Source organism: Rhagoletis zephyria, unplaced genomic scaffold, assembly GCF_001687245.7.
Source record: "Rhagoletis zephyria isolate East Lansing unplaced genomic scaffold, Rhagoletis_zephyria_1.1 Rzeph_scaffold_09654, whole genome shotgun sequence".
NCBI lineage: Eukaryota > Metazoa > Arthropoda > Insecta > Diptera > Tephritidae > Rhagoletis > Rhagoletis zephyria.
Window position 1 is genome coordinate 1 of NW_016166732.1, and position 22,050 is coordinate 22,050.

General features: G+C 35.3%; 3 protein-coding genes across 3 annotated transcripts; 2 read left to right on the forward strand and 1 right to left on the reverse strand.

Moving 5' to 3' along the window:
• Positions 1–4: 4 nt before the first annotated feature.
• pll (serine/threonine-protein kinase pelle) lies at positions 5–833 on the reverse strand (the record flags this gene model as incomplete). Its single annotated transcript, XM_017632104.1, has 3 exons — positions 441–833; positions 214–323; positions 5–113 (listed from the first exon to the last, which is right to left on the reverse strand). Coding segments are annotated over exons 1-3 (465 nt in total), but the record flags the coding sequence as incomplete, so codon positions are not given.
• Positions 834–1,685: 852 nt separating this feature from the next.
• On the forward strand, positions 1,686–4,611 carry Rfk (Riboflavin kinase). Its single transcript, XM_017632105.1, has 3 exons — positions 1,686–2,229; positions 2,413–2,564; positions 3,982–4,611. Exons 1-3 carry the CDS (start codon positions 1,911–1,913, stop codon positions 4,261–4,263), a joined length of 753 nt encoding a protein of 250 aa, XP_017487594.1. The 5' UTR covers positions 1,686–1,910; the 3' UTR covers positions 4,264–4,611.
• A 5,187-nt stretch (positions 4,612–9,798) lies between these two features.
• LOC108375946 (amidophosphoribosyltransferase-like) lies at positions 9,799–19,644 on the forward strand. The gene is made up of 2 exons (XM_017632106.1): positions 9,799–11,272; positions 18,618–19,644. Exons 1-2 carry the CDS (start codon positions 10,121–10,123, stop codon positions 19,110–19,112), a joined length of 1,647 nt encoding a protein of 548 aa, XP_017487595.1. The 5' UTR covers positions 9,799–10,120; the 3' UTR covers positions 19,113–19,644.
• The last annotated feature ends 2,406 nt before the right edge of the window (positions 19,645–22,050 follow it).

Consider the following 22,050-nt stretch of genomic DNA (forward strand, 5'->3'; position numbering starts at 1 on the left):
CCGAGTTGGCGGCCATAAGCATAGTTAAGCGCGGTTGACTGCGGGGAATAAGTAGCTGATATTTGCGTTCTACGAAATCCTTTAGCATACGCATTGCGTGATGTTGCTCTGTTCTGCAAAATAAATATGTATGTATGTAAGTATGTAAGAACATGAACGCATTATTTCATAGCTTAAATACATACATATAATACAAAAACAAGTTCGACTTACTTCCACAACAACATGAAAAGTTCAGTAACTGTATGCTTGCACTCAATGCCCCACTTTTGCATTAATTGCCATGATGGTGATTTACCCAGCTCCTGTTGTTGGTTAATGAACTGTAATAAATAAATGTAGTGAAAATAAATTTGTAGATAGTCAGGCTTGAAACCACTTTTTGGCGGCGTTATCGTCGGCATACGTAAATGGACTTGCCGACATTCTAACTTGCTCACCTTCACATCTGCCGGCCGTAGTTGCATAGCTTCGGCTAATTGCATCCAAATTTGCATTTCATCCAAATGTTCACAAAGCAAACGCAACTGCTGCAGTGGTAATTCGTGTATATACCGGTCTTTGACATAACCGCTGCTGTTGCTGCTACCACCAGCTCCAACGCCTATGCCGCTGCCACCGCCGCCTTTTCCATTTGTAATACTGTTGTTGGGCGATAATGCACTGCGAGAACGTGACACGGACATCACTATATAAAATGTTTCAATATCTAGTAAAGCTGTTTAATTTGATGGCTTTCGTTTTAATGATGCCTGACTCATCCAAGTATGAGATGCGCTGATGATGCGTTGATTTACATTTAGCTGCAGCCAGCCACAAAGTTTAAACCACAANCAAATACAACGATGGCTGATTAGGTGATCTCACTCTAAATTCAGTTAGAGTTGCCAAATCACGGCATTGAAAGCTTGCTTACGAAAATTGTGGCAAAATTCAAAGGGAGTCCCATAAAATAATTTAACTATAAAGCTAAAGCTAATTTAACTATAAAGAAACAGGGAAACAAAGGAAATTAAAGTCAATGCTCACGAAACGTTTGTTTTGTGCTTGGCTAGAATTGAAACATATCATGTTTTGTTAGTGCTCGGGAACAGTATGAGAAAAGGAATACAAACTTTTCGTACTTGTTGCGACAATGTTCGGTTTGTGTTCGTACTCTGAAGCTCTGTGTTCGTTTTTAGCGGATGATTTCAAGAAAACAAACTTTGGAGTTGTGTCACTTTTGAAAACCGTGTGCAAAATATAAATAATACGGATTGACCGAAGTGTACATCGTGGGCTTACATTCAACAACATATATTCGCAATTTGTATAAAGGCTAGTTTCTGACATTTGAAAAGTATGTTAAAGGTTATTATTAACATCAGCCGTGACAGTTGAGTCAGAGTTTGACTTTTATATTAACAAATAGTTTTTGGGAACTTTGCAGTGTATTGAGTAAACCCTCGATATGAATCTATAAATTTGGTTTGGTCGAAATCCATCATATTTTCACTCCAACAAAAGAAAACACCATAAACTCTGCATTTTACAGTATACAAGGTCATTCTTATCAGAAAATAAATTGTTTTGGTTTTACACCTATCTAATCAGCCAATACACACACCACTTGAAAGCTTTTTGTTAAAAGCTCAAAAACATATGTTTTTGACACTAGCAGCTTAATAAAAAATAAATAAAAGAAAAACAATTCGTATATTTTTCGATTCACAACAGTCTTGTCTCGTGTTTGCCAGTTTTGGGTTTTGGCTGAGTAAAAGTCGTGCGAATGTCTTATATTAACTGTGAGGAGCATTGTTTACGTCTACAGACAATTGCCGTATCTAATCAATCCCTCAAGTGTATCACATAATCTAGCATATATAAAAGGGAGCTCCTAGAATAACACATCATTCTGACTCAAGGCTTTAATGTGTATACTCGGTTTAACAGCTTATCCGGCAAAGAAAGTATTTGACATTGCTTTCCAAAGATTTTCACTCTCTAGTGATCAGTTATTAGTTTCTCGAATTTTCCGTTGCCTAACAAGTGGAGGTGCCTTAAGTGCCAGCCTTCGCAGTTCCAGTAGCAATAGTGCCTTGAGCAATTCATGTCAAACAACAGTGATACGCAATAGTAGCATATTTAAACGCAGCTTCAACAAAATGCTGAACCATTTGCCTTATTTTGCCAGCGGTGAAATTGTACGCGGTTTCGGACGCGGCTCCAGTGAACTAGGCATACCAACAGGTACTTACACAATGTGTTATAATGATTACTAAGCATTTACCTACTGGCAATATGTAAGCACAGTACTTTAAACTTGGCATTGCCAAATATGTAATTCACTTTTTAACTTAGATTTTCGCATTGATTGATTAGATGTTAAATAAGTACATTTTTTAATTAATCTCTTTTATGTAACGTCCAAAGCGAATTTTTCATTGGAGGTGGTCAAATCGCTACCAGCCGCATTTTCGTTAGGCATCTACTATGGATGGGCGAATGTGGATAATGGTGAAGTCTATAAAATGGTAATGAGCATGGGCACAAATCCTTACTATGACAATAAGGAGAAAAGTATGGTGAGTAAAAAAATCAGAACAATCAATTAAAAAATACTTGCAAAGCATTGAAGTGCAATGCACTGAAGTGTGTCTTAATTGAAGCGATTTTAATTGAATGTGGGGATGTTTGATTTTGATTGTATTGCAAATTCCATATATTCATTCATGTACGTGCATAGTATTTTTATACATACATATACCGCTAACATATTAATTTTATATTTCTTTTATTTAACATGTCAACGTATGAATAGTCAAGTTGCGCAAAAAAGAAACAATTGCCGCAGTCATTATTGCCCGCAAAACTCGGTTATATTTCATCATAGTATATGAAATTTACTGTTGTATCGCATGTGGGTAAATCGAGTAAATAATTAAATATGTATGTACATATTTATATAGATACATGTGTATATAGATACATGTGTGCTGTCTTACACTCGTATGTAGATTTTTTGTGAGTGGAAGACGATTTCGAGGTCTTAAATTACCTTAAACGTAATATCCTATGTCACGGTTGTGGTTAACCTTATAGGTTTCTGATGGTAAATGTTTAAATTTTCATGACAAATATGAAACTTAACATCCCAACTGAGGCCATTTTCCTAATATTTAGAATTTAGAACTGTATTACATTGGTTTATTTGTTTGGCCGCAACGTATATATACATGTACATATCCCACATTTAAACTATATCAAAGTTTGATCATCTCATACAGTACATACATACATACGTACATACATACATATGTATGTATGTGTATACATATGTATGTGATTTAAAATTAAGACAATGTGCTTCGTTATTGACGTTGAATTCTTTCATTATACTCTGATTTAAGTTAAACACTGGCATGCAAACGTAAAATTGTTAAGTATTTTACTCACAAAATTTCCAACAGAGACAACAATTACAATCAATCCTTTGATATAACACCTCTGTGTAGACACAATTATCAGCTTTCAACGTTTCGGACTAATCTTTAAACTTAGCGTGAATCCCATTTTAACTAACTACGTGTATTTGTATTATAAACAGAAAACATATGTTCAAATTTGCATACGTATATACTTATGTACATTTCCTACGATTGTACGTACTACATATGAATGTATGTATATGTCTAATTGTTATACAATTTTCGTGATCGCTTTCACTTCGCACTACCTTATCGTTAAAGGCTAATTTACTGATATCATGGGTAACATTTATAAATTTTATCGCCCCCAAGCGATCAATTGACGTACTAATAATACTTAGACGATTTTTTTGAAAAAGATAATAGATGCCTCTCAAGATGAACGGACTTAATCAGTGAAGTTAATATCAAACACATCTCATGTGCAGGATTTGACACTTTAATGCATTGAAGTAGTTTGTAATATTTTTGATAACTGTTTTTAATTTAACAAAATTTAAACCTTTAAAAACAGGAAACCCATATTATGCATAAATTTGATGGAGATTTGTATGGCCGCCTACTTAAAGTTTGTATCGTCGGCTATCTGCGCCCAGAATGTAATTTCGAATCGCTGGAGGCTCTAATAAATGCTATACAAAAAGATATCAAAGACTGTAACAACTTGCTGGACAAGGATGAGGAAAGTCGTCAATTGCGGCATTCGAAATTTTTCAAAGCGAATTGTAATGACAGTCCGACAAATTCCACGACAACGTATTTGAATGGTGATAATGCAAAGAATGGCTCCTCCTAATTCGCTTTAACACCTAATTAATAATGTCATTACTACCATAATGTACTTTAAATATGATGTGAATGTAGTATTTAAACTTTTTTTTTTTTAAATTTACCTCAGTCTGCATGTTGTAAATTGTTTAATATAGGATGTAGTGCAATTCTATTACGTTAAATTTTTAGTTTCGTTTTAAAATTTATAGCGCTATTTGTTACTTAAAGCCTCGAAGAAATACTTAATAAAGAGGTAATAGAAATACCAAAAAAAGGTTACTTAAGACATATTTGCGTATGTATATAATGTATATTTTTTCGCGATTGTGCAAATTGTAAAAAACACTTAAAAAATGAAGATATTTATGAAAAACAAAATTGTACAACAAATATGTAATTTGTTAGATTAAAACGAAAATATAGAATAGTATAAATTCTAAAAAAGCATACAGAATGTTAATTGAATTGTATTTCATTAGAAAAGTGAAAACATTCATNATAAAATAAAATTGTACAACAAATATGTAATTTGTTAGATTAAAACGAAAATATAGAATAGTATAAATTCTAAAAAAGCATACAGAATGTTAATTGAATTGTATTTCATTAGAAAAGTGAAAACATTCATAAATAAATAGAGAAAGGGTAGATAGGTATTTGTAAAAGTTATAAATATATATGTAGACTATCAACATCTTCTTACAAAAACAACCCTGCTCTTTTATCTGCTCCGTGCTGTCTTTGTACGTATTAATGCATTATGATAAGTCTGTAGATTCACTCACTTCGTCCTACTAGTAACACCGGAAATCAAAAATGTATTAATCGTTTGTATTGATATAATATCCACGCCGAATCGCAGTTGCGAATTTTCGTAGGGAAGAATGTATAAGCATAAATAGACGGCAGCGTTCATCCGGATCAACTCGGGAGTTAACTGCAATTGATCCGTATTAAGTCTGAGTTAATCCGAATCAACGCTGCCGTCTGTTTAAGCTTTAAGTCTCCTTCATATTAAGAATAGAGATTATCATTGTGAACATAGGGTACTCTTCACCCCAACTCGATGTACCATAATAAGATTCCAGTTAGTTTAATAAAGCGGACTTTTATTCCGCAGTTTTGTTTGATATTGAAATTTGCATCAATTCGCAGAAAATTTGGCGTCTTCGAGATAAAAAAAATAAAAAAAAATAAAATTAAAAAATAAATAAATAAAGATACCAGCGATGTCCGGTCTCAAATCACTTTATAATTCCCTCTGCTTAAATACAGCGAGTTAACTTTTTAGTAAAAACATTAGGGGTCTTCATGAAAAGTGATAAAGGGATAAATTGTTTAAACGCACCTTGGTAAATAATTGCATAAAACTGTTTATTATTTAACTTATACGGCTAGTTACGTTTCATTCTTACCTCGTACATTGTGCTCATTTGTTTTTTTGTGCTCGTAGCAAAAGCGATTACCTGGCAACCAGTAAGGGTTGAATTTCGCTGAAATGTATACATTTATCCACCAAAGTCGTTTGATAAAATGATAAACTTTGGTTAAATAGATTTCCATACAAAGTTTGACAGTTTATTTATCATAATGATAAGTTTATCACTATCCAGTTTATCAAGAGTTTATCACTTTTGATGAAGACCCCTATTATATGGCTTCAAACTAACAAACCATAGAACTTACCTCAATTAAAAGAAATCGACTTATCAGATGAAGTTCGCGTGAGAAAGTTAAAGCTGACGTATGTATTCACAGGTAATCTAATGCGAGTTGTGGCAAGAGTAAAAATCTTATCGAGTTATAAAATTTGTGCAAAACTTACTTAACCAAATTTAGTAATAAAAATCAAACGTCTTTACTTAATTCAATTATTCACACAAATGTGGTAGGTTAAACACATATGTATATGTAGTATGTACATTAGACTGCATCACCAAAAAAAGTTGCGGTTTTCCGCAGAGATTAAAAAAATTATTATATTTTAAGACGTCCACCAAAATATTTCGGAAAAATACAGCATCAAAAATCTCATTACCCTACGATTCCGTTGAAAAGATTTTTAAATATTTGTACGCATATTTTTTAAGCTTACTCTGTTTTGTCATCTGAGGAAATTTTTTTCAAAAAGTTCTTTAAGAAACTATTTTTATTCATAAAAACTCCAGTTTTTATTCCGCCCATAGTAAATAAATGGAAATCAAAATTGAAAAGTGAACCGGTTCGGGGAAAATGAAACTCATGATAAGGCCAAATAGAGTACATATATAATTCCAATGGAAACACAGTACCGATTTTTTTTTGTTTTTTTTTTTTTTTTTTGTATGGGGAGTGATGCAGTCTAATGTACATACATAATATCATATTACCCTTTGTATATGATAATGGCTGATAAGTTTTGTTGTAACAAGAAAAACCGTGATGCCAACCCAAAGTGTTGTAATATTTATATAATATTAAAAATACTTTCGGTCTTTAGTACATACATAACTAACTGTCTGCAAATCGGTTGTTCAGAATTTTATTTCATCAAAAGAAGTGAATTTATTTTGTACTACATACATATGTATGTATGGATATATATATCCACACAAAATATGAAACTTTCTCCACTCTCTCCTCTTTAAAAGACATCAAGCTATTTATGCGTACCAAATATGAGTAAAGGGTGCATTTGTTCATCAATGTCATTGTCGGACCTTAATATCTAGTAATTGTGGTTGAATGAGCTTCGAAATGTAATGACACCAACCTGCCAGGGCCGCTGTTTGGCTTGGAATCTTTAAAAGTAATTCTGTCAATTGCCGGTCAGAGTGGAGAAAAAAACTGTTAGGAAATCTTTCCGCTAATGCAAGCCTAGTAAGACCGGATGTCGTAGAAACTTCCGGTTTAAGAGATTAGCGCCCTCTGAAGGCAGAACGAAATAAGCTTGTATTGTGATTTTAAACTATGAAGTGCTTGCTTGGTAATCCAGTATTATTTCTAAGTTAATAGTTGGTATGTAGTTGGTTTCGGTCAATCATCGCGTGCAGAAAAATGGCGGTGAACGGAACTGATATTCAATATGAAAGCTAGAACGAAAATGGATTGTCCGCAGCGTGGCGTCTCACAGTGATATTTGAAATAAAGTATCGATTTTGGGGTTTTATTCTTTTGGGTTGGCTATAATGATGTTTCAGCTATCGAAATACATACATATGTATATCCAAGACGTGTCCCGACCTTTTGCACCCGTTTGTATGATCGGTGTGAAACTGATAGTTGATGCAACGCTTTGTGAAGTAAAAATATAAAGGCTGTTCAGGATGTTGTGGAAATGGTCTTGGATTTGCAGTTGGAATTGCATTTGCAAATTTTTTGCTAGCTGCCATGGCGACTGTGTGATGTGTCACTATAGAGGTGTGTGTGACTATAGAAATACATTATGAAGTACCGCCTCTTGGTTTCTCTGCGACTTCAGTTAAATCGCATATCAGGAAATGGATCTCTATTTTGGCCAAGCCTCCCTTCACTTGATCTTAGCATCTGTGCCATTTAGTCCGAAGTAGCACTTGACGACAAAGGAGATTTTCAATTGGATTTCGAGGTTGACCGTTTTCTTTATACAAGTTCCAGGCTTTAATTTTTAGGACGGCGCACAGTGTTTCGACTATATGGAGGCAAGTAGAAAAAAGTCATGGTGACAGTTGGTAAAAAAACGGTTTGACTTAGACAGGGAATAGTAAAAGTCATAAGTACCAAATTTTACATTATTTACTCACCCCCCTTCTTCACGAACGATACATTTCCAAAAAAATACGGGAATGGGCGCGATACCGACTAATCAGTTAAGTTGCATTTGGCGCTGAGCCCATTACAGAAAGTGTTTCTTTCTCAATTGTAATTAATTATCTAAATGTCGTGGAATATTCAGGTGAAGGTATTTATCATTTATTTGGTATTTTCCTATTTTCTTACCAAAAAATTTACTTGAAATGTTGATGCTAAAGATTATTAGTAAAAAAAAGTGTGAGTACCGGTCCGTCAGGTCTTGAAATTAGACTAATATTTTAGAGAATTTTATGTAGTTTTCGGATATATAATTTGATCTTTGCGCGCGACTTTGCAAATATATGTAATTTTTGATTTTCTTAATTTTTGATTTTCAGCTTCTTTTTGCATAATCTAGCGAAAAGAATTTTTCAAACAATGAAAATATCCCACCAGATATTGGGAAAAGAGCGAGTATTGACACCTAAGTCATTTTATTGCATAACCTTTGTTTTCTGAGAGTGGAAAGCAGGAAACAAAAATTACCCAAAATTCCATCACATTTAATGACTGGGCCCACATTTTTTGTGAGTTTTGAACGTTATAGTAATCCAATCTTCCCCATATTTTATATTTAGGTTTTTCTAATAAAATAAAGACTACAAACTAAATTTCATCGAAATCGGATGAGATTTAATGTTTCCGCCCACAAGAGTAGAGGGCGTGGCAATTATTCCATCTTTACAAAATTTCATAATTCTCTATTTCTAAGTAAAACTAGAGCACATGTCAAGTTTCAGTGAAATCGGTGCAGGTGTACTATTATTTCCATCTGCCTCCATATAGTCGAAACACTGTGCGGCGCTACGCCGAAACAGGTTTGTCTCTGAACCAAATTTTGCCAGAAATAGCCGAAATTCGTTCTAAAATACTTCATACTTTTCCAAAAAATTATCTTTCGATTTTTAAAATTTAAAAAGAACAAATTAGACTTTTAATATGAGTTCCCTGTCAGCTCCACAAAAAATGATTGTGATTTCTAATTTTAATGATTTTATTATAGAAATCACAAGTTGCTATTTTTCTAACTTTTTAAATAAAACTCCAAAATCAATTAAAACTTTAAAGAATGACGACTGGGTTTCGCACTTTCTAGTTTGAGTTGAAGGGAATCGACGATTTTTTTTAAGGGACTTTCTTATTTCTATAAATATTTTTAGTCCTGTTTATTAAAAAATTAAAACAAAAATATGTATGTAAAACTTTATAAGGCTAAACGGTAGGCCCTAGCTACATAAAACTTGCGCTTTATTATACTAAAATTTAATGGACTACCAAACTGCATCCTTAAAAATTCTAAACACTCTAATCCCAGTGAATTAAAACTGACCAGAAATCATTAAAATTTTTCAAGAAAGCTTTTTGGTTATTCCAGCAAAACTATTTATAAAACAATTTCGGCAAATTTTTTTTTAATTGTCTTTCAAATCTACTTTAACTTCAGGGGTGTATGCGCACTTTTTTTTATCTGCTTTTAAAGTGGTACAGTCCAATAGAACCCCATTATCTCATATACATATATATATTGTACACAAACATTTTTCTGATGTACTCGTTTTTATGTAGGCACTTCTCATTTGGGTATTAACGACCCGCCACACAAACAAACTATCACATCCACGAGTTAACAATCGCGCCATAATGTATCAACTCTGAATGGCGCGCGAGAGCGCCTGAGGCGATCATCTCGTTGTATTCTCGCTGGAATACGATCGAACTCTGCTTTGCGCTTGCTTCCAATTCTACTCGTCCACATCCACAAATCAGTCCAAAACGATTCGCCGCGGCATAAAGTAAACGATCGCGTTGGGTGCGCACTTCGTCGCCTAACCAATACGCACATGGTATTTCTTGTACGGCAGCTACGCTGAATGAAACACACATTTGCTAATTCGCAACACGTTCGCGTAACGCATGGTTGACCTAACTAGACAAGAGGTTACAAACCGGAAACCGTAGGCAGTGCGTCAAGGCTAACTAGCGCGAGCGCGTTTATACAATAAATTAAGAATCAACTATCTACTATCAACAGGTACAGAGCCGAGTTGAACTAGTAGTAGTGGACATTGAACATGGCAACAGCTGAGAACGGTGGAGGCGCGGCAGGTGGATGCGCCGTGGATTTGCAATCAACAGAGGCGGACGGCGGCGTTTTGGCAGTGGATTTGGCAAAGGTTGAGCAAGAGCAGACGGCGACGAACGCATTGGACGCTGCAGAGCCAGCAACTGGTTTGACACATGAATGTGGAGTTTTTGGTGCCATTGCCTGTGGCGATTGGCCAACACAAATTGATGTGGCACACGTAATTTGTTTGGGTTTGGTAGCGTTACAACATCGTGGCCAAGAATCGGCTGGCATTGTGACAAGCGAGGGCAAATGCTCCAAGAATTTTAATACACACAAGGGTATGGGCATGATTAGTACGCTGTTCAATGACGAGTCTATGAAGAAACTCAAGGGCAATCTCGGCATCGGCCATACACGCTACTCCACCTCGGCCGCCTCGGAGGTTGTCAATTGTCAACCTTTTGTTGTACACACACTACACGGCGCCATTGCGGTGGCGCATAATGGCGAGCTAGTTAACTCTGAATCGCTACGACGTGATTTACTTAGCCGCGGCGTCGGCCTATCCACTCACAGTGATAGCGAATTGATCGGACAATCGCTATGCTTGTGCCCCGAAGGTGTCTCCGAGTTGGAGGGACCAGACTGGCCGGCGCGCATACGTCATTTTATGCAATTGGCGCCACTCTCATACTCACTTGTGATGATGTTCAAAGATAAGATTTATGCGGCGCGTGACCCATACGGCAATCGGCCGCTTTGCCTTGGCAAAATCATGCCCATCTATGGCGACTCGAATGCCAAGGTCGAGGATGCGTCCGCCGATGGTTGGGTGGTGTCGAGTGAGAGTTGTGGCTTCTTATCGATTGGGGCGCGGTATGTACGCGAAGTGGAACCGGGTGAAATTGTGGAATTAACGCGTAATGGCTTTCGCACCATTGACATTGTTCGTCTGCCCGATTACAAGCGCACAGCGTTCTGTATTTTCGAATATGTTTACTTTGCGCGCGGCGATTCGATCTTCGAGGGGCAGATGGTGTATTCGGTGCGCATGCAGTGCGGTAGGCAGCTGGCACGCGAGGCGCTTATCGATGCTGATATAGTAAGCTCAGTGCCGGAATCGGGTACAGCGGCGGCGCATGGCTATGCGAGGGAGGTGAGTGTTGAATGGATATGTGTGAGTGTATGTGTTGTACTAAAATTGTGGGCGCCTGTAGTTTTTTATTAAACTTATATTCAGCCTAATCATGAGTTAAATTTTCGTCCGAAATTGTTCACTTTTTACTTTTCGCTTCGGTGTGTTCACTACAGTTGGATGAAAAATGAAAAAAAAAAATCGGGCGAAACTCACGATAAGGGGCATTATTAAATAGTTAAGTTTCGATATTATTTTGTTTTTCTATTTTAGTAAAAATTTATTTGATTTAAGAAACTAATAACTTTTTTGAAATTAATTAAAGCAAATCAAAATAAATTTCATAATGTTTAATAAATTAAATTAAATTCCTTGATAACGTACCATGGAAATTCTCTCCAAAATAAATCATCTTACCTCCCTGTCGGAAAAATCAACCAACACCAACAAATATCCTCGGTCATTTAACAAATTTCTACGCATACCTGATATGCTTAAATTAATAATATTTTTTGCGTGCTAATGTTATTTGAAAATAATAATTTAACTTTTTAAAAAAATTTTTATTGAGCTCGAAACCGTTTTTTATGAAAAATTATTGTGAAAAAAAACAACAACAGTTTATAGATGGTAAAGTTACAGTGGTCCACCCACTGTGCTAAGTTCGCCACGTAAACTGTTGTTGCTTTTTCCACTTTTTAAAATGTCAATCAAGCGCAACTATTCTGCTGCTATTTAGACTTGATCATGTGGTCATTGTATTTGTTACTATTATTTAATACAGGGGCGAAAAATACGTACGTCCTACGTAATTTAAAAAAAAAAATTAAAAATAATAATCAATATTTGAATTTTAATTTTTCGCTGAAAGGTAATTATTATTACTTGATTTTTATTTTTTCGATCAACAATAACTATTATATTATGATTTTTATTTTTTTCGCTCAAAGATAATAATTATTATTGAGTTTTATTTTTTCACTTGAGAATAATGATCCTTCAAAACATTAAAAAGCTATACCAGCGTGATTTTCGATGTATCCTTTTCAGAAGTAGCGACACCCTAGTAAAAGGATTAAGTCCCAAAATTTTCAGATCGAAATTTCAGTCTGTATGGCCTTTTTAATTTTATAAATAATCATTATTTTTAAGTGGAAAAATAAGACTCAATAATAATTACTATTTCTGTTATCGAAAAAATAAAAATCAAATAATAATCATTTCTGTTGAGCTAAAAAATAAAAATCAATAATAATCATTACTTTTGAGAGAAAAAAAATATCATAAAATAATGATTAAATGTTGTTTTAAATTATTTTACTTCCAATGATTGCCATCCCTGGTTAAATATGATTTATTAGGCCAAAAAATAACAAAAAACCAAATTTAAATTTTATGTAATCCTCTTGCGTGCTCTAAGTGTCTTATCTTCAAAGTTTTGAAAAAACTAAGTACTTTTTTTTTAGTTTAGTAAAAATTAAAGAATTAAACTGCAATATTTTTTTTACAATTATCAATTTCATGCTTTCTATGGGGGCTATTGGGATCTATTGTTGAATACATCATAGCTTAACAGCCTTGTTATGTTTCTTGAACGATGCGTCCGACAGGACATCGTCTCTGATTGCAATTTTATTACTTCAACGCTCGCCTTCGTCTTGCTCAAACCGGCTTAAATGATGCCGCTGGACTAATTTGTTAAGCACTCCTCTGCAAAAGAATCGTTGATGCGGCCTATCGTTCGAGGTAGATATTATTTAAGGCTGTAAATTTCCATGAAATTTACGAAAATGCTATCACTGAAACCGAATACATAGTTGCGATAGATTCAGTAGTAGCCTTGATGAATAATTTTGCCAATTATGCAAAACATATATGTACATACATATGTACGTATGTATGCATGTATTATTTTTTGTTATCTCTAAAAACGACTAGTTCTTTGCCTTACAATTTTTGGCCATAGTGATTGCGCGATAACGGTTCTTTGGTGTTTAAATACACGTGCTATTAAATCAACCCAGTAGAACTGCTTTTGTTCGCTTCGTTGTTCTATGAGTGCTCCCTTGGTGTATGTATGTATATGAATGCTCTATGATCCCAGCTAATTGGTCATTGATGACTGAGCACTAGGTTGGTCGAAAAAAGTAAAGTCGGAATGTTCTATACCAAAAAAATATAAATATACCGCTGTTTTTTTTATTTGGTTTCCATGTGTTTAAAAAAAATAAAGAATTATTTTTAGAAATGGTATAGAATTCTTGAAAAACAATATTTTTCGACCGAAAAACTCTCTCTAAATTATTAATTTAACAATTTCCTTTTTAGACAGGTCTCCCATAAACCCAAAAAATGCAAATGGGGGGACCCATAAGAAATCGTTTGTAGTAAAAAAAGGCAAGTGCGCCTGGGAGTAGTGAAACTTACGCTACATACCTATGTATCTAGTTTGTCACATAACCAATGTACATATGTACATATGCATTTCATTGGCTCAAAATTGTGAATAAAACGACAGGCTAGTTAATATAATCTTATATGCTTAAGGTTATATTTCATCCCTCCCTCTACCCTTTTCGTCGCCTTTATCGATAGCAAAATCGATAAATATATCGATAGCTAAATCAATAAAATATCGACAAAAAAATCAACAACAAACAAAATGTATTGAAATATCGATCAAAAAATCTTTTATTATATGCATGGATAAAAATATCGATAACGGTATCGATAAGTATCAATAAATATCGATTATTTCATCGATCAAAATATATATTAATATATCGATAACTAAATCGATTATTGTGTCGATAAGTATATCGAAAATAATATCGATAGCAAGATCGATAAATATAACGAAAATTCCGAAATACTCTTGAAAATCCCGAAATACTCTTGAAAATCCTGATTAGTCCCGAGTATCCCGAAATTTTGCCTTTATCTTTGCGCTTCCTTGTTTTTCTTTTTATTTTTACCTTTGCCTTTATCCTTTTCTTCATCTATGTACGTACTCACCTTCACTTTCATTCTTGTATTGGCCTTTATCTAAGTGTTAGGGTGCATTTTAACCTTTCATGGGCACGTTTTTGTTAAATTAACATCATGTGCATACATTTAAGAAGCACTTCTTCCGTCCCAACGATTTCCGTGAGAGCATTAAAATTCGGACTTTAAGTTTTCATATTCATTTTTGAACCACCCTACTGGGTACTGTTGGATATATTTCTCCTGGTCCTTTTTTCATAAGAAATAGTTTTGGGATTATAGATCTTATTCCTTCGGAATTACTGTCACTGTTCACTTCTTTGAAGATTTCTTCGGATGCCGGATCACGGATGGATCAAACTGTTGGAATAGGCACTTACCCCAGAATGTGGTAAGAGTCTTCTAGCCACTTACTTACCGCTGCAGGAGTAGTAATCATTAAAAATATTTTTCTGTTCTTTTCATCGCATAGTCACTCCGAACCTCTTACAGTTTCTTTGACTACTGGCCCACTGTATCAAGTCTTCACAGCACAGTTTACAGACAGTTTGGGATACATATTAACCATTTAAACGTGAATTTACCACAAATTTAACAAAATACATTTGGCGCATCAAAATAACTTCTACGCGATGAAGACATTATATTAAAGTCAATTTATATATGGAAACGTACCGATAAGACTTAGATTTGCGCACACGAAATTTTCAAATTTTTCGCAAAAAAAAAAGCATTTTTTTTTTAACCTTTGTATATTTCTCGAAAACGTGTAATTTTAATTAAAAATTAATTATTGACGAAAGGTAGCAAATTTAATTAACTATCATTTAAAATATAGATATTATTTGTTTTGATCGGCTAACGAATTTTCTAGACATTTTACTTTTTAATAATCGACCATTTTTTCTTTAATCAAAAACCCGTATATTTCAAAAACTCCATTTAGTAAATACAATTTGTTTCTATTTATGTAATCAGTATAAGGCTCAAGGTTTGAACAGACATGCAGCTGCTCTGCACCAAAATCAATGTTGACTGGTGTAATAAAAATATAAACTTTAAAGAAAAAGCCCATCAATAATTCTATTCAAATATCTTTGAACATGTGTGCATACATACGTACAATAATACTTATTGACACACAGAAAATACAGTTGACTTTAGAATAGAAGATAAGTAAAATGCATAAACATGAGAAATTAACAAAAACCCATTAATTGTAATACATTTCACGGTCAATATTTTGTACACAACCGAAATAAGATATCAATGCGTTGATCTCTTCTAAACAAATGTTCGCGCATAGAAATGCATACATCCATATGTGTATGCATTAGAAAATGCATTGATATTCTTTACATGTGTGTATACGTATAGCTGACGCGATACACACACACATATGAACATACATATTTATATACAACTAGTTAGGGAAAATAGAACTGGAAAATATTTAATAAAATTTTTCTCCGCTTCTCATTTTTTATTCTTTTTTTATTTTTAACCGACTTCCAAAAAAGGAGGAAGTTATCAGTTCGTCGGAATTTTTTTATGAATTCGGTTTTGTTTTTTGCTTAAAAATTACTTGTTTTATTGAGGTTTTACTTCCCCCCACTTCTTAAAAAATTTATATATTAGCCTGGCGGTGCAGTATTTGAAAAATTCGAATCTTCTCAGATTTTGATTTATAATTTTTTTTTTCGGAAAGCGCTAGTTTTCGATCCGCATAAATTTTTATGTATAAGATGTGACAAAACGTTAACTCATTTCGATTTGGCTGAACTTCAGTACACGCAGTTCGCTTGCTTAAAATTTATAAAAGATGAAAAATGGCATAAATTGGCAAAATGCCACGCCCTTGCGCCATGGGCGGAAATTGTAAATGTTATCCGATTTCAACAATCCGATAATATCAATCATATTTGCATTTGAATAGGCAATCGGCAGTAAGCTACGAAAAAATTAATTAAAAAATGCTTTCACGTAAATTTTCCGAGAAAAGTCTTTTTTGTTTTGTTACTGCCTATTACTGGCGTCACCTTCGAATATCCTTGTTCTCGTGATTTACTCAGAGTTAATTTACACTTGAAACCGGCGTTTTTTAAGTAAAAATGAAATTTTAAATTTATTATATTTTGTTTTATTCACGAGAAAAAATCTAAAATATGCATGTCATCACGTCTCTAATTAAAAGGGTCTGCGATGCTTTTAATCCTAAAAAACTAGTGAGCTATTTGGGTAGGTATTAGGTACTAAGCTACGTGAGAAATTATAAAAAAATTCCATCACATAAATTTTCCTGGAAAAATACTTTTTTAATTTTCTTAGTGCTACCGCATATTACCGGCGTACACTTCGAATCTCCAAAAGTGTTTCTGATTTAGTTAGTCTTTTTAAGAGTATTTTTAACTAATACTGTTGGTTTTTTAAGTAAAAGTTTAATTTTAGTTTCATTAATTTTTGGCTTTTCATAACAACTGTTAATAATTCTAAAATAAAGTAAAATTTCGCAGACATATGTTATTTTTATACCAATCGCTTTTCAATCAATAAAATGTATGAAAACATACAAGGACGAGGAAAAATTATTTAAAGATAAAAACAAATCGTATAATAATCAATCGTTCAGCTATAATTTTTGAGTGTAAACACGATTCATACAACACCAAATTTCTGTGACCTTTGAATAAAACTACTGGAATTTTTCCCAGAAAAAAAACCTTTAAACGTATTATTTTCCATAATCGAATCAAACACATATATAATTGGATGTCTGGAGGCATTTCGAAACTTCGACATTCTGCCACTCTCAGAGTACTTACCGTCTAAGTGGAAATTAATGGATTGTAAGCTGTCCCGAAGGAGCAGAATGCTTCTTTCAGTTTATTATTTTTATTTATGTTTTTTTTATACATCTCTGTATCGTCTGGCAAAGAGGACAAGGGTATGCGTCACGAAGGCATGTTTATGCTCTTTTTTGTAGTAGGCATAAAATCGGGTGCCCTGGCGAAGGAAACATCATTCAATGGAGGAACGAGGGGAAGTAATGTAGTACCGGACCATCATAAATATGCTCTAACCTGATTATATTTACTACAAGCGATTTTTTCATGATAACATTAAAACCATATTTGGTGAACTTTATAAAAATATCTTATAAGAAGAAGTAACATTCTGTTTGGCGCTATAACCGTCTATGCAATTGTTGCCGGTGCTAATAAAGCACGCCAGTCGTTTCTTTTCTGTGCCAATTGGCGACAATTGATCTTCCGCCGGATCTTTCCCTTTAACACTTCAAGGGCCCGCCGTCTCCCCATATACCAGCACGAGCAACTTATATAGTGCAGGACGACGAGAGAAAACTTACTTCTACCTACCAGTCCAAAGTATGCGCTAACTGTTTAAAAGATGTTCCAGATCCATTCGCTTTGTTTCCATAGCGAACTTGGAAAAGCCAGAACAAACGCTTCGTTTTAACAATTGTACGCTCTTGTAAAATAATTTACTTGCGCAATTCAGTTCTGCAGCTCCTATTATCATCTCCAGCATCAGATTAAATAAGTCGCACTATAGAGTCACGCGAAAATTTTGGTATCGAACGGCTCTTGCCAATTCTGACGTAGCAGGAGTATAGACATCTCCTTTTCGTGATATCGAAAACAGCTTTAAAATCGATAAAGAGGTGGTCAGAGCTGGTCCTCTTCTCACACAAATAATCAATTCCGTTGACTGAAGCCTTCAGCCTTTCACACAATACGCTAGATAAAACCGTATACGGTCTTTACATAAGGCGACTTTACAGGAAATTTTAGAGGCTATTAGTTGAATCAAAAGAGTGCTGCTCCCCAACTTCATTGTAAGCGATTAGTTGAAAGCCGTGCACACCAGGCGATTGTTGCTTAGAAGGCCCACCCCGCAGAAGTTTCCCTCCGTAGTTCCAGCACGCTCTGCAAATGTGTCTCCGCGTCAAAATTTTTATTTTTGCCGAAGAGAGCTTCTGAAACCTTTGGATCGATCGTCTCAAGCTCTTCGCGTATTTCAGCCTCTTCTATTTCTATTACCGAAAATACATCTCGCTCCTACTTTAGCTCTCTATACCAATACCACATAGCTCACGTTGGTCCAGATAGCAACGTGGCCCGGCAGCGGCATGATATTCTTCGTTGTTCATTTGGGTTCGCTGAAATCCAGCTGCTTCTTCGGAAGCGGTACGTATTTAGCGGGAGATCTGAAGACAGTCATGTAGCTTGATGGCTCCTCTTATCCTGCAAATATAAATCCTTATCTTTATTCACCATTTTTGTTCTTAACACTTTTTTGTACACCATCGAAATTTTTTGTTTAATTTAAAAACTAACCACATCCTTTTTTCCTCCCCCAGTCCGGTCTGCCGTTCGCTGAGGTCCTCTGCAAGAATCGTTATGTGGGACGTACTTTCATTCAACCATCGACGCGTTTACGTAAACTAGGTGTTGCAAAGAAATTTGGTGCGCTCTCCGAGAATGTGGCCGGCAAGCGACTTGTGCTGATCGACGATTCAATCGTACGCGGCAATACCATCGGACCGATAATCAAGTTGTTGCGTGATGCTGGTGCCGCAGAAGTGCACATTCGCATAGCCAGTCCGCCGCTGCAGTATCCCTGCTACATGGGCATCAATATTCCGACGCGTGAGGAGCTAATCGCCAACAAATTGAATGCAGAACAATTGGCACGCCATGTAGGCGCTGATAGTTTGGAATACTTGAGCGTAGAGGGATTGGTGAAGGCTGTGGAAATGAATAAGAAGGCGTCGAATCCGCAAAGGAGCGGACATTGTACAGCCTGCTTGACTGGCGTGTATCCGGGCGGGTTGCCAGAGGATTTGAGTTGGTAAAGCGATCGATGCATGGGAGCCGAAAGAGAGCAAGGGACGCAGAATAATATGTCTTTTTAAATATATACATATACATATGTAGTATAAGAAAGGTCACAAATGTAGAATAGTGTATACTTTATTTTTGGAATTGCTGAAAGAAAGCAGTAAAGATTCACTAGCTCATTGCAGGCTTCTGTCTCTCTATTTTTACGGTCTTTTTGGGCGTTGAATCTTTCGTTGCATATTTCAACATTTCAAAATTATATTCACCTTATTTATTAGACATGGAGACATTTCTATAATTTGATAATACTTCATTTTGTATAACTACTATACTTGAATGTACAAAAGAAAAGGCTATTCCATTTAGTTATCTAAGCATTGATTGCATAACGGGACATTCCCGATTTAATAAAATATTTATACAATATGTGCCTGTGTAAATATCGACACTAACAAATTAAGAACAACCACGCGCATGGGTTGAATTGCACTATTCATTTTTTGTATATTTTAAGCACTTAAAAATCTCTGTCCAATAATAAAAAAAAACATAAACAAAAACAATGTGTGTTTATATATGTTTGTAGATATATTCGTGTTCGTAAAAAAAATTAAACAATTAAGGCTGTCTACGTTCTCGCAAGATCGAACTCCATAAACCGGGCGCACAGTGTTCTATTTTGGAAAAAGAGACAATATCAAATAGCTCGAGAACGGGGGATAACGAAATAAATTTAACGGTATTTTAAAGCAATGGAGATTAAGAATTCGACAAAAATAATCTCCTTGGATAGAAGCATCACTTACTTGACCTTTTAAATTACCTTCTAATATTAAGGTTTTCAATTTAATTTTTTTTTTTGCATGAAACTAGTTTGCAATCATAATGAAATTATATACAGGTGAAGTAATGAAACCGCTTCTTATATAGCAGATAATTTGAAGAGCTAAGAGCCCTTCCAAAAGGCCTTTTTGTGAGTCAAGAGGCTTTCCACTCTGCAAGTAAATTAAATTCTCTACTTTCTCGAAGTTATAACTGTCAACAGTGACGTGGGTTCCAAAACGCGAATGTGTCAAATGTTTGTTTGATAACAGGAGACACTTAGTCTTGTCCTCGTTTACCTCCAGACCCATTCGCTTTGTTTACTTACCCAACTTCGAAAAGGCAGAACAGACTTCACGGTTCTTGTTACCGATGATGTCGATCCAACTTCGAAAAGGCAGAACAGACTTCACGGTTCTTGTTACCGATAATGTCGATGCCATCGGCATATGCCATCAATTGCACGTTCTTGTAGTAAACGGTTCCTGAGCGGTTCAGTTCTGCGACTCTTACTATCTTCTCCAACATCAGATTAAAGAAATCCTATGAAAGGTAGTCATCTTGTCTGAAACGTATTAAACGGCTCCGAAAGGTATTTTCCAATTCTGACGGAGCTGGTGGTATTGCTCAACAGCCGTATCAGTTTTGCGCCGATTCCAAATTCAGACATCGCGGCGTATAGGCAACTCCTTTTAGTGCTGTCGAAAGCGGCTTTTCTCGCGGATCTTTTCCAAGATTTGGCGTATTGTGAATACGTGGTCTATGGTGGATTTGCAAAGTCTAAAGCTACACAGATAAGGCCCAAGCAGTTTGTTTGACGGTGTGCTTTAATCTTTCACACAATACACTCGATAAGACCTTGTAACCTATGCTTAGAAGGCTGATCCCGCGATAATTGGCGCGAATGGCGGAGTCGCCTTTCTTGTGGATTGGGCAGAGCACATCTAAATTCCAATCGTCGGACATGCGTTTATCTGACCATAGTCTGCATAGGAGTTGATACATGCACCTTATCAGCTCCTGGCAGCTGTACTTGAATAGCTCAGCTGGCAGATTGTCAGTTCCAGCAGTTTTGTGGTTTTTCAGCCGCGTAATTGTTATTCGTACCTCGTCATAGTCAAGCGGTGAAACATCGACTGGGGGCTCGGATTCGTCTTCTCCACAACTTTCCGTGCTGGTACCATTCAATAGGATGGAAAAGTATTCCCTCCATAAATAAGTACGTTCTGGACATCGGCCACTAGGTCACAACTGTTCTTCAAATCTTCCGTAAGTCGTCTAACTCTCTAGGAAAAATGTTCCGCCGATTTTATTGTCCGCCAGAATTTCAAGCTCTTCGCACTTCGCAGGTGTGAGAGTCGAGTAGCGAATGCATTGGCTGTCTGTTGTAATTGCAGCTTTTTGACGTAAGGGGTTTCCTTGCCTTTTTGGGTGCCCTTTTTTGGCTGCACTTATGTTGACTGCAACAAAGTAGTAAATCGTAAATAGACAAATCCCTTCTAGAATTCATGCAATCACTTTTTTCAGCCCTTATTTGGTAGGTCTTTTACAATGGCTTCATTTAAGAAGGCCTACCTAAATTATCTTCTGGGGAATTCTAGAATGCAAAAAAGTTCCATAATCTATAAGAGTTTCTCATGTCATTAAAAGGACTTCTAATAAATCGACCTGCCCATCGTACAGTTCCATAAGTAAAGTAACTCTTCTTCTTACCGTTTTTTCTGGCAGGCTGTAGGTGTGTTTTTGGCAGGCTGTAGGTGTGTTTTTGGTTATTGTATTGGTGTTTTTGGTTCAGTGTGTTAGTGTATTTTGAATAAATTGTAATAGAAATAAATGAAATTGTAATAGAAATGAAAGAAATTGTAAAAGATAAGAGCACATGCCAAAAAACAGGTGATCTCAGCTGTAGGCATATTTTGGCAATCAGCTGATAGTGTTTTTACTTATGAAACTGTACGATGGACCTGCCTGCACAAGCGTTCTAAGACACTTACTTTCTCCATTTGTTCCAGTAGAATAAATATCCAACTGACATAAAAGTGTAAATACATAATCCTAACGAATAAATTTTCATTTCGAGGCTAACAGGTAATCAGTTTGGAGAATGAAAGTTTTTACACAAGGGGTATT

Excerpts from the sequence above, each read along its gene's own strand:
- Rfk (XM_017632105.1), top strand. The coding sequence starts at position 1,911 with ATGTGTATACTCGGTTTAACAGCTTATCCGGCAAAGAAAGTATTTGAC. Across the intron at positions 2,230-2,412 it reads TGAACTAGGCATACCAACAG|CGAATTTTTCATTGGAGGTG; the intron begins GTACTTACACAA and ends TAACGTCCAAAG. Across the intron at positions 2,565-3,981 it reads ACAATAAGGAGAAAAGTATG|GAAACCCATATTATGCATAA; the intron begins GTGAGTAAAAAA and ends CTTTAAAAACAG.
- LOC108375946 (XM_017632106.1), top strand. The coding sequence starts at position 10,121 with ATGGCAACAGCTGAGAACGGTGGAGGCGCGGCAGGTGGATGCGCCGTG. Across the intron at positions 11,273-18,617 it reads CGCATGGCTATGCGAGGGAG|TCCGGTCTGCCGTTCGCTGA; the intron begins GTGAGTGTTGAA and ends TTCCTCCCCCAG.